The sequence below is a fragment of the Thalassophryne amazonica genome, chromosome 14 (genome assembly GCF_902500255.1).
Source record: "Thalassophryne amazonica chromosome 14, fThaAma1.1, whole genome shotgun sequence".
Taxonomy (NCBI): domain Eukaryota; kingdom Metazoa; phylum Chordata; class Actinopteri; order Batrachoidiformes; family Batrachoididae; genus Thalassophryne; species Thalassophryne amazonica.
In genome coordinates this window covers 50,323,605-50,336,712 of record NC_047116.1, presented here as the reverse complement: position 1 = coordinate 50,336,712, position 13,108 = coordinate 50,323,605, and the positions used below count along the sequence as shown (strand labels likewise).

The 13,108-nt window shown below is 38.8% G+C and overlaps 1 protein-coding gene across 1 annotated transcript in view; it reads right to left on the bottom strand.

Annotated features, from left to right (window-relative positions):
* The window catches only part of LOC117524084 (dynein heavy chain 7, axonemal-like), a 289,259-nt gene that overhangs the window by 102,414 nt on the left and 173,737 nt on the right, over positions 1-13,108 (bottom strand). The window contains 5 exon segments of the mRNA XM_034185816.1: positions 2,146-2,309; positions 4,024-4,209; positions 5,739-5,919; positions 8,011-8,357; positions 8,688-9,018. Of these exon segments, the coding sequence (XP_034041707.1) occupies positions 2,146-2,309; positions 4,024-4,209; positions 5,739-5,919; positions 8,011-8,357; positions 8,688-9,018 (1,209 nt within the window).

The following is a 13,108-nucleotide window of genomic DNA, read 5'->3' as shown; positions in this document are numbered from 1 at the left end:
TAGTCACACTTACAAAGAACTATAATAAACTGTTCACTTCATGAGGGTGAAAATTGAAGAAATCAGTTGGGGTAAACTGTATACTTTTTATTTGTATTGTATTATTATATGCAAAATGTCTTTAAAATATATGCCTTCAAAAGTGGACTTTTACGTAAGGGGGGGGGCTGACCCCACACTCCTCTGAGTTCGGAACTGTACAGTGCTTGTTAGAAGGACAAAAACCAGACATGATCAAACCAGACATACTAAGTGACACTAAGTGCATGCTTTTATAACATGCACCAAGGCCCTACTGGTGAAGCAGAAGCAAGAACTGACAGAGTGATGCCTGCTTTCACACCATCAGCACCACATGAGGGTGAGACTGAAAGTGTACTTATTGTGATTTCTCTAATTAAAATGTTCTTGGTGCATATTTGAAGAAGAAAGGGTAAATATGCTTTTAAGCAAATCACCCACCTTAGCTTTGCTGGTAAAGCAGCAGCAAATCCTGACAAAACAGTCTCTTCATTACGTTGCCACCGCGTTTATGAAAAGAAGCGAGACGAAACGTGCACCAATTTGTGAAACGTGTTTAATTTATCCAGCGCAATCAATTAAAAAAATACTTTGAAGGGACATTCCTAGCAATAACATTTAAGAATTACAGTACACCCATTTTACACACCGTCCCTCCACTTTCAGATGACAAATTATATATAAGGATTATTGTTAATATAAATCATCACTTTTACAACCAGGTTTCTTTAGACAAGTCGGACTGGATACATGAGATTACAGAATATGCAAGACTTCATATACTCAATCAGCCATAGCGTTGTGCCCATGTCCCTAATATTGCATAGATCCCCCTATTGCCACCAAAACAGCACAAAGTATAATCATAAAGGCCACCAAAACAGCCCTGACTGTATAGGCATAGACTCCACTAGACCTCTGAATGCATGCTGTGGTATCTGACACCAAGATGTCAGCAGCAGATCCTTTAAATCCTGTCAGTTACAAGGTGGGGCCAGACTTGTTTGTCCAGTACATTCCACATAACCCTATCATTAATCCAAAGGTTCTAATTCGTTGGACCAGTTTTGTTTGTACTGACCACTACAGACCAGGAACATCCCACAAGAGCTGGCATTTTGTAGATGCTCTGGCATCATTGTCCAGCCATTACAATTTGGCCCTTGTCAAAGTCACTGAAATATTTATGCATCACCGTTTTTCCTGCTTCCAACATATCAACTTCGAAGACAAAATATTAACTTGCTGTTTAATATACCCCCCACCATGTGCCACTGTAATGAGATAATATTGTTATTCACTTCACCTGTCAGTGATCACAATCTTATAGATATGATAGATATTTATGAGAACCATAAAGATTATATAGCCATGTGACAGACTGCTGTCCTGTCTGTGGTGTTCCCTGCCTCATGCCCTATGACTTTGGGGATAGGCTGTGCTCCCAATCCCCCCCATGACCCTTGCTTGGAGTAAGCGGATATCGATATCAGAATCAGAATACAGTATTAATCCCACGGAGAATTTTGTGCCATGTGCTCAGTGCAAAATAGCAAGTAGGAGAGAAAAGAACTTAAACTAAGTTAAGTAGAATTTTAATTACACAACAGTACAAATATACAATCTAAACAACAGATCCACAATATAAACAGGATGTAGAAATGAAAAATGAGTCTAGTAGAGTCAGGTCTTCTGACACCGAGAGGGAGGAGTTATAAAGTTCGATGGCCACAGGCACAGGCAGGAATGTACCACTCAGTGGTGCATTTAGGTGGAATGAGTCTGTCACTGAAGGTGCTCCTGTGTTCCACCAGGACATCATGTAAGGGATGGGAACTCTTGTCTTATTGTAACTTGGACAGCATCCTCCTGTCTGACAGAGTAGACAAAGTGTCCAGTTCCATCCCAACAACGTCACTGGCCTTCTTGATTAGTTTATTGAATCTGATGGCGTCCAAGACTGAAGCCGGTGATGGTCATCATGGTTTGGTTAATCTCATAATAAAGTCTATTGTGGCAACACAGCTATCATCATCTACATCTCCAATAAGGAGCACTTCATATCAGTTTTAAGATTAAGAATACATTTTAAATTTAAAAGACAGGATTTTCTTGAATACTTACGAAATTATGATTCCATTATCTATGGAAAAGCTGTCTGACGGCAGGTCAGCGATGGTCCATGCACGGATCTTAACTTGGTCACCAAGAGAGTTCATCAGAGACATGTTGGATGAACATGGAATCGCTTTGCTTTTGCAAAGTTTCATCCATTCATTTGTCTGATCCTGAAATGGAACATTTTTATTATCTATGTCTGAATTCACATGAATTTGACTGCACAACACACAAACACAAATGGCACTTCATGCCTTGGCTTTGGCAAAGTACAGGCATGTACACTAAACAAAAATGCAGTGAGTGAACAGATAAATTAATAATTGCCTAGATGAATGAATGAAAAAGCCCATCCCCTCAAGTTTGCAAAATACAATGTACAATCAGATAAAACAGAATCAGCAGAATATTTACAGGAATAGACAGTTTTACATGCACTGCACAGGGAGGGATCTGGTGAACTTTGATGCACTAGCTTAATGGAAAAAAGCAACTTTATTTTGCTTATGTGATATTCCATAGATGTATCTGGCACCTGGTAGAAGATGAGTGCCTGCTGGATAAATGACCGAGTAGTTGCAGTTGTGCTTAACAGTCAGAAACAGGATGTTTCTGCAGCAATAAAGTATTATATCAAGGAAGCAAACTGTTGTTTTGTGATTTTTTATTTATTTATTTATTTTTCCTTTGGTGTGATTATGATTGAAAACTCAAATAATACTGTCATACCTCCACACAAGCCAACAAAACGGATTTATATGCACCAAGCCATGAAAGCAAAAGAACACGAGGAAGGTGGTCATGCTCGGTACCAGAGTTACTAAGTCTGCTTAAGCATGAATACACATATTTGGGCATTTTGGTCATATGAATTCATTTGAGGGTGATTGGAAATAAGCTGCAGTTTTTTGGGCTTGTTTTAAAGAATATAGTGGCTTGAAAGGAAAATCTAAACATGACTGATCTTTTAATCTTTAAAAGTACAGGTGCTAATTCCTCCTAAAGCACTGCCTGACACTGTGTGGTTACAGCCTCACATTAATATCAGCCTGTAGTGTAAGTCGTCCTCCAGTTTAATATGTTTTTAACATGTTAACAGTGAGGTCATAACATAATATAAATCAGTGTGTGATGATCACTGTTACCCATGATTGTGATACAGCATACAGTTTGCTGACATAACGCACAAGAACTGAATCATGTGTTGTGTGCAAAAACATCCGTAGCACATTTGTATAAATTTAGCACAACAATGGTACTTCCAGAAAACCACCTCATAATGTCATGGCATTTACAAGAACATTACAGGCTCCATGGAAATGCAAGGGATTACCTAAGTATGTCACTGTGAAAAATCCACCATGGTTGGAATGAATCCGTAGCACAATGCTACAATATTCTAGTTCAACATGGACACTGTAAGTTTGCTTTGCCAGAGGATCCTAGGTTTGATTCACTATCAAACTGGAAACTTGCTGAAGGTGCCCTTGAGCAAGGTCCTTAATGCGTAAGTTACTCATGGTGTGTCACTGTGCACCTTGCTTGGTAGCACGGTGACATCGCTGTGTGTGTACATGTGCTTTGACACTGCTTTGCAATCTTGTGTCTTCCTCACGAATATGCAAATATATGCATAAACACCTTCCACATTTAATCAGCTCATCTACTGCCCGCGAGGTACCTATGCTGCAAGTACAAAATGTGTACCATATGTTGTTGGTGTTATCTTCTTCACAGTAATGTGTCCATGGACAGACAGACACACAAGAATGATGGCATAATGTCACGCATGCTAAATTCATAGTGCTGGGACAGAAAAATGAGTGGTGATTGATGAGGACGTACTCAATGCAGTTTTGAGTACTCTGAGTGCTTTCAGCTGACCTGTCTGTAGCTGGAAGTAAAGGCTCCCAGGTAGGCTACGATAGCCGCTGAGATGAGGATATCCCCAGTCAGGTTGTTGTAGAGCTCTCCGAGAGCAAAGGAGTTGTCATGCCAACGTGTTTTCTCACCACCAAGGCCTCCAATTAGCTGCTCAGCTCGCTCCAGCTTCTTCTTGCATAAATCCACCTGAAACGGTGTCATTGAATTGGAAATCAGAAACTATTACTGTGGCTTTTCACATGAAAAAAATTTAAATGTTGGCCATTTTGGCACACTGTGGTCTGTCTGGGATGAAAGCTGCCTACCCTTTAAATATTTTTTTTGTCATTGGTTGTGACTAAAATATGAGACAGCTGATGCACCGGTCCATCTTTCGCCCCAGTCTCGACCTTGTAACAAATATGGAGTGCTGCTACATAAGTGTGGAAATATAAAAGATGGATAATTTCCACAGCATTTGACACTGCAGCGGAGTAACTTCATAGAATGTGACACTGTATTTGGAACTTTTTTTTTGAGAAAGTCGTATCATTTTGATTTGATATGGTGTTTGTATAAGCCGCTTCCCTCCCTCTAACAATGAACAGTTCTCCTGACTTCTCAAGTACGCAACCTGCCACCCTCATAAATAAGCTGTGTCTGCCTGTAATGTCAGTCTTACTGTATATTCTGTGTATTATTTACTGTTGTTTGCTCTCTGCCATGTACTGCATCCTGTGCATCTTTTGGCTTTGTGCCATAGGAGAATTCTTGGTCCAAAAGAGCACAAATGCTTCATTCTCTCACAATAACAATTGTGTTCCATGCCACATACTTATTTAATTTTAAAGCATTAACCTGTGCTGTGTCAAAGAAAAATATGCAGAGGAGAGTTGCTGATATGAACATGATGACATGATTTCATAGACTAGGTCCATATTATGTCTGAACAGAGTGACACAGGACTTGAATATTATAATAAAAAAAAATAAAAATAAATAAATAAAAAATACTCAAGTGTGAATGTTTAAACACCATCATTGCAGGGTTGACTGTCTTTTATGAATATACTCTGTACTGTGTGAACAAGGTTAAGTAACCCATTGTCTTTTCTAACAAGTCAAATTATATGTCGCCTCAGAGAAGGGCAATGTAGTTGTGAGCTGAAGCAAAATTAAGGATTTGGCTGATTTACATTTTGTTAAATACATAGAAGCTTTGGAAGCCATTTCTGAAAAATGACTTTTTTTGCAGCTGAAGACCAAGATTCCTTTTGAATGTTGCTTGTCCTGGTTGTGATACATGCCATTTCTCAAAAAGCCACCGCAACGTAGAAGTGTTGCTCCCCTGTCGTTTGAGAAGTACTCTGTGTGCCAGCAATAAAGTGTACCTCTTGGAAAATTATGCAAATAAATAGCAGGAGGAGATAACAGCGTGATTAGGTATATGCACTGCACAGAGTTGATGAAGGTTCCCAGAATTGGCACTGGTGCGCTGCTGTTTGTCTATGTATTATAGCTGCAGGCTGTGGAGGTAAAAACCATTGTGAATTAACCTCTAGTCTACATAAAGTTCAATAACATACAAACAGCAAAGGTTTAATAAAAAGGGCACTGATAATTTGCTCTGTGCTTTCTTGTGTCCAAATGTGTGTGTGATTTAATGCAAAATGAGAGACTATAATATACTATGCAACACCATCCACACAAACACACACACACAGAATCAACACAAACCTCAGTCTCTAGGTCGGCTTTCTTCTTTTTATTTGCATCCAAAGTCTGCTGCAATTTTGCAAGTTTATCTTGTACTTCTTTGAGGTCGGCCTGCTCTTTCTGCAGGCTCTCCATGGCTACATTCAGCTTTCCCTCAGCTTTGGCCAGCTTCTCCTTTTTAGGAGCCACCACTTTAGCCGCTCTGATGGGCAAGTAATGCATTTTAAAAGAATTTTTAAGAACACGCATTTACATTGGATCAATTTAAATGTTGTTCCAAACTAAATACTGTGTCATCACTGTAGCTTTGCTACATGGAATGTAAACAATGGTGCAATATGCAAAGATAAAAGGTACATTAAATAAATACTACAGATCATAGTATGCCATTGTAGGAAAACATTTTAAATATAGGAATACTTGAAATATTGTTATAGTGACAATAATGAAGCATTTTCCCTGTAAATGCACAGCACACCAATACATTTGGATTATTTACTTTAGTGTAGACAGCCTTTTAATAAAAATTACGAGTGATACCCACGTAACACCTATGTAACACTTTTCATGAGTAACACCACATACAACCCCTGGCAAAAATTATGGAATCACCGGCCTCGGAGGATGTTCATTCAGTTGTTTAATTTTGTAGAAAAAAAGCAGATCACAGACATGACACAAAACTAAAGTCATTTCAAATGGCAACTTTCTGGCTTTAAGAAACACTATAAGAAATCAGGAAAAAAAAATTGTGGCAGTCAGTAACGGTTACTTTTTTAGACCAAGCAGAGGGAAAAAAATATGGAATCACTCAATTCTGAGGAAAAAATTATGGAATCACCCTGTAAATTTTCATCCCCAAAACTAACACCTGCATCAAATCAGATCTGCTCGTTAGTCTGCATCTAAAAAGGAGTGATCACACCTTGGAGAGCTGTTGCACCAAGTGGACTGACATGAATCATGGCTCCAACACGAGAGATGTCAATTGAAACAAAGGAGAGGATTATCAAACTCTTAAAAGAGGGCAAATCATCACGCAATGTTGCAAAAGATGTTGGTTGTTCACAGTCAGCTGTGTCTAAACTCTGGACCAAATACAAAGAAAATGGGAAGGTTGTTAAAGGCAAACATACTGGTAGACCAAGGAAGACATCAAAGCATCAAGACAGAAAACTTAAAGCAATGTGTCTCAAAAATCGAAAATGTACCACAAAACAAATGAGGAACGAATGGGAGGAAACTGGAGTCAACGTCTGTGACCGAACTGTAAGAAACCGCCTAAAGGAAATGGGATTTACATACAGAAAAGCTAAACGAAAGCCATCATTAACACCTAAACAGAAAAAAAACAAGGTTACAATGGGCTAAGGAAAAGCAATCGTGGACTGTGGATGACTGGATGAAAGTCATATTCAGTGATGAATCTCGAATCTGCATTGGGCAAGGTGATGATGCTGGAACTTTTGTTTGGTGCCGTTCCAATGAGATTTATAAAGATGACTGCCTGAAGAGAACATGTAAATTTCCACAGTCATTGATGATAAGGGGCTGCATGTCAGGTAAAGGCACTGGGGAGATGGCTGTCATTACATCATCAATAAATGCACAAGTTTACGTTGATATTTTGAACACTTTTCTTATCCCATCAATTGAAAGGATGTTTGGGGATGATGAAATCATTTTTCAAGATGATAATGCATCTTGCCATAGAGCAAAAACTGTGAAAACATTCCTTGCAAAAAGACACATAGGGTCAATGTCATGGCCTGCAAATAGTCCGGATCTTAATCCAATTGAAAATCTTTGGTGGAAGTTGAAGAAAATGGTCCATGACAAGGCTCCAACCTGCAAAGCTGATCTGGCAACAGCAATCAGAGAAAGTTGGAGCCAGATTGATGAAGAGTACTGTTTGTCACTCATTAAGTCCATGCCTCAGAGACTGCAAGCTGTTATAAAAGCCAGAGGTGTGCAACAAAATACTAGTGATGTGTTGGAGCATTCTTTTGTTTTTCATGATTCCATAATTTTTTCCTCAGAATTGAGTGATTCCATATTTTTTTCTCTCTGCTTGGTCAAAAAAAGTAACCGTTACTGACTGCCACAATTATTTTTCCTGATTTCTTATAGTGTTTCTTAAAGCCAGAAAGTTGCCATTTGAAATGACTTTAGTTTTGTGTCATGTCTGTGATCTGCTTTTTTTCTACAAAATTAAACAACTGAAAGAACATCCTCCGAGGCTGGTGATTCCATAATTTTTGCCAGGGGTTGTAGTTCAAAGAAGAGTACTTACTTGTCATAAGCATCCATGGCACAAACCCATTTGCACAAGCCTTCAGCTGCAGCGGATGCAGTTCGAATCTTTTCTGGTACAAACTCTGGGTTGGTAATGTATTGGCTGCGGATGATGGACATGAACTGGGGTGGGATGTTGTCTTTATCATATTCTTTGAGGCCCTGCAGAAACTTCATGTCCCCCAAAAGCTTCTTGGCTGGGCCCCAATAATCCAACACCTTTTTACCGGAACCTAAGGGATCAGACACGCGATCCGGCTTGATGCCTTTGAGAATGCAGATTGACTCCATCACAAGCTTGACAGCTGAGGGTGGATTTTTCATTGACTTCACCAATGTGATATCCTACAGATAACAAGTGTGTAGTTTAACATAAAAACTGTATCTTCACAATGTCACTCTTAGTTATAGTATAAAATGGGTGACTGTATTTATTGGCAACTAAACTTTCATTTCATAAAAAGAAATTAAAAAGTACAAAAAAATGAGTTGCAATTAGAGATTAAAAAAGCCCTTTCCACCTATATTATTAAACAGATATTTTGCAGAATGACTATACAGTATAACACTAAAATTACTCTCCAAAACATGATTTTTTTTTTGTTTGTTGTGCTCTTCAGTGCTCTTATATCTAATGTTCACAATATAGGTAAACAAACACAGAAGTCTTTGTACCGCAGGAGTGAGCGTGTTCAAAGCTTGCAGCGCTGATTCCAGAATGGGTTGGGCTTCAGCCAGATCAGCATCACACTCATCCTTGATGACCTTGGCAGCCATAGCTTGTTTGGTGGCCAAAGCCTCATTCTTTTTCACCACCTTTTCCGTCTCAGCCACATCTGCAGATTCTCGCTCTATCACCACCATCATCTTATCGACCTCCTGACCGGCCACAATCAGTTCTGGCTGGAGGGCTTCGAGTTGCACTTGCATGGTGGACACATCCTCAGCTGCTGCCTCCAGCTTCTCAAGGCCCACCTCGTACCGGCATTTCTGCTTCATCACCTCACTGAACAACACAATGAGATGTTGTGGGGGAGAAGTAAGTTATTGTGTCGGACAAATATAAATACAGACTGCAGTACAGTGAAATTGCTTTCCATTAAAAAAAAAAAAATCCCAAATCATTCCACATTGTATTACAGTAAAACAAGAGCAATCTGAATTCTGACTTCCGCCAATCCGGATGCGGATCACATCCAAAATTCAGTGGTCTTTCATGCCTCAATATCTATCTGTGGTACAAATTTGGTGAGAATCCGTGAAGTAGTTTTGATGTAATCCTTCAAAGACTATATAAAGTGAAATCTTGATCCAGAATCCAGATCCACGTCTGGATCGCCTCCAAAATTTAATGGAGTCTTCCATGGCCTAACATCTATTTGTGGTGAAAATTTTGTCAAAATCTGTGCAATAGTTTTGACATAATCCTACTAACAGACAGATAGACAGACAAATAAATAAATAAACGCTGATGATTTTATTGTATCCTTAGCGGACGTAATAACACAACGGAATTCTTAATCAATTATTCACTTAGACACAATTGTAGTTTCATAAGAAGTAGGGATAAACTCTTAAAATATCACTTAATTGTAAAGCATTAATACAAACAAAAGCTGAATGAATAGGAATTTTAAAAATATGTCTATTCATTTGTTTTAATCAACACAATCTGACAAATTGAAATCAGAAGAGCTATATCTTTTATAAGACATTACATTTGCTAAGGAGATGACAGTTTCACTTATGAATGTTGTTGGATTTGTAATTTGACTTGTCTGACTGCCATGAAATTTGTTATAAACTGATGGAATGTCCTTTGTGCAACTTGGTTGATATGATATATGATATACTGTTAGCATAAATCAGGGCAGCATGATGGTCAAGGGGTCAGTGCACTTGCTATCAAAACAGAAGGTACCCGGTTCAAGACCACCAGTACTCATGCTCCATGTAATGTGGAGTTGTGTTAGGAAGAGCATCTGGTGTAAAACCTGTGTAGATCTATATATGATCTACTGAAAGACCTTACTTACATACTATTAAAGCCCTGACTCATGCAAGTGATATATACAGACAAGTGGTAAGAAAAAGAAACTACTAAATATCTGTACAGATTCATATTTTTTTTTCACTCTCATCAACATTACAAAATAAGGTATTTTTCAGTGGATTCATCAAGTTAATTTGAAATAATGCATATACATCAAAAAGGGGTAAACTGAGGAGGCTATGGGTAGTTTTGTTATTGATTTAAATCAAATCAAATCAATTTCATTTATATAGCGCCAAATCACAACAAACAGTTGCCCCAAGGCGCTTCATATTGCAAGGCAAAGCCATACAATAATTACAGAAAAACCCCAACTGTCAAAACGACTCCCTGTGAGCAAGCACTTGGCGACAGTGGGAAGGAAAAACTCCCTTTTAACAGGAAGAAACCTCCAGCAGAACCAGGCTCAAGGAGGGGCAGTCTTCTGCTGGGACTGGTTGGGGCTGAGGGAGAGAACCAGGAAAAAGACATGCTGTGGAGGGGAGTAGAGATCAATCACTAATGATTAAATGCAGAGTGGTGCATACAGAGCAAAAAGAGAAAGAAACACTCAGTGCATCATGGGAACCCCCCAGCAGTCTAAGTCTATAGCAGCATAACTAAGGGATGGTTCAGGGTCACCTGATCCAGCCCTAACTATAAGCTTTAGCAAAAAGGAAAGTTTTAAGCCTAATCTTAAAAGTAGAGAGGGTGTCTGTCTCCCTGATCTGAACTGGGAGCTGGTTCCACAGGAGAGGAGCCTGAAAGCTGAAGGCTCTGCCTCCCATTCTAGTCTTACAAACCCTAGGAACTACAAGTAAGCCTGCAGTCTGAGAGCGAAGCGCTCTATTGGGGTGATATGGTACTATGAGGTCCCTAAGATAAGATGGGACCTGATTATTCAAAACCTTATAAGTAAGAAGAAGAATTTTAAATTCTATTCTAGAATTAACAGGAAGCCAATGAAGAGAGGCCAATATGGGTAAGATATGCTCTCTCCTTCTAGTCCCCGTTAGTACTCTAGCTGCAGCATTTTGAATTAACTGAAGGCTTTTCAGGGAACTTTTAGGACAACCTGATAATAATGAATTACAATAGTCCAGCCTAGAGGAAATAAATGCATGAATTAGTTTTTCAGCATCACTCTGAGACAAGACCTTTCTAATTTTAGAGATATTGCATAAATGCAAAAAAGCAGTCCTACATATTTGTTTAATATGCGCTTTGAATGACATATCCTGATCAAAAATGACTCCAAGATTTCTCACAGTATTACTAGAGGTCAGGGTAATGCCATCCAGAGTAAGGATCTGGTTAGACACCATGTTTCTAAGATTTGTGGGGCCAAGTACAATAACTTCAGTTTTATCTGAGTTTAAAAGCAGGAAATTAGAGGTCATCCATGTCTTTATGTCTGTAAGACAATCCTGCAGTTTAGCTAATTGGAGTGTGTCCTCTGGCTTCATGGATAGATAAAGCTGAGTATCATCTGCGTAACAATGAAAATTTAAGCAATGCTGTCTAATAATACTGCCTAAGGGATGCATGTATAAAGTGAATAAAATTGGTCCTAGCACAGAACCTTGTGGAACTCCATAATTAACCTTAGTCTGTGAAGAAGATTCCCCATTTACATGAACAAATTGTAATCTATTAGATAAATATGATTCAAACCACCGCAGCGCAGTGCCTTTAATACCTATGGCATGCTCTAATCTCTGTAATAAAATTTTATGGTCAACAGTATCAAAAGCAGCACTGAGGTCTAACAGAACAAGCACAGAGATGAGTCCACTGTCTGAGGCCATAAGAAGATCATTTGTAACCTTCACTAATGCTGTTTCTGTACTATGATGAATTCTAAAACCTGACTGAAACTCTTCAAATAGACCATTCCTCTGCAGATGATCAGTTAGCTGTTTTACAACTACCCTTTCAAGAATTTTTGAGAGAAAAGGAAGGTTGGAGATTGGCCTATAATTAGCTAAGATAGCTGGGTCAAGTGATGGCTTTTTAAGTAATGGTTTAATTACTGCCACCTTAAAAGCCTGTGGTACATAGCCAACTAATAAAGACAGACTGATCATATTTAAGATCGAAGCATTAATTAATGGTAGGGCTTCCTTGAGCAGCCTGGTAGGAATGGGGTCTAATAGACATGTTGATGGTTTGGAGAAAGTAATTAATGAAAATAACTCAGACAGAACAATCGGAGAGAAAGAGTCTAACCAAATCCCGGCATCACTGAAAGCAGCCAAAGAGAACGATATGTCTTTGGGATGGTTATGAGTAATTTTTTCTCTAATAGTTAAAATTTTATTAGCAAAGAAAGTCATGAAGTCATTACTAGTTAAAGTTAAAGGAATACTCGGCTCAATAGAGCTCTGACTCTTTGTCAGCCTGGCTACAGTGCTGAAAAGAAACCTGGGGTTGTTCTTATTTTCTTCAATTAGTGATGAGCAGTAAGATGACCTAGCTTTACGGAGGGCTTTTTTATAGAGCAACAGACTCTTTTTCCAGGCTAAGTGAAGATCTTCTAAATTAGTGAGATGCCATTTCCTCTCCAACTTACGGGTTATCTGCTTTAAGCTGCGAGTTTCTGAGTTATACCATGGAGTCAGGCACTTCTGATTTAAGGCTCTCTTTTTCAGAGGAGCTACAGCATCCAAAGTTGTCCTCAATGAGGATGTAAAACTATTGATGAGATAATCTATCTCACTCACAGAGTTTAGGTAGCTACTCTGCCCTGTGTTGGTATATGGCATTGGAGAACATAAAGAAGGAATCATATCTTTAAACCTAGTTACAGCGCTTTCTGAAAGACTTCTACTGTAATGAAACTTATTCCCCACTACTGGGTAGTCCATCAGAGTAAATGTAAATGTGTCAGACAGAAGGGGGTTTTCAGAGAATACTGTTAAGTCTTCAATTTCCATACCATAAGTCAGAACAAGATCTAAGGTATGATTAAAGTGACTCATTTACATTTTGAGCAAAGCCAATCGAGTCTAACAATAGATTAAATGCAGTGTTGAGGCTGTCATTCTTAGCATCTGTGTGGATG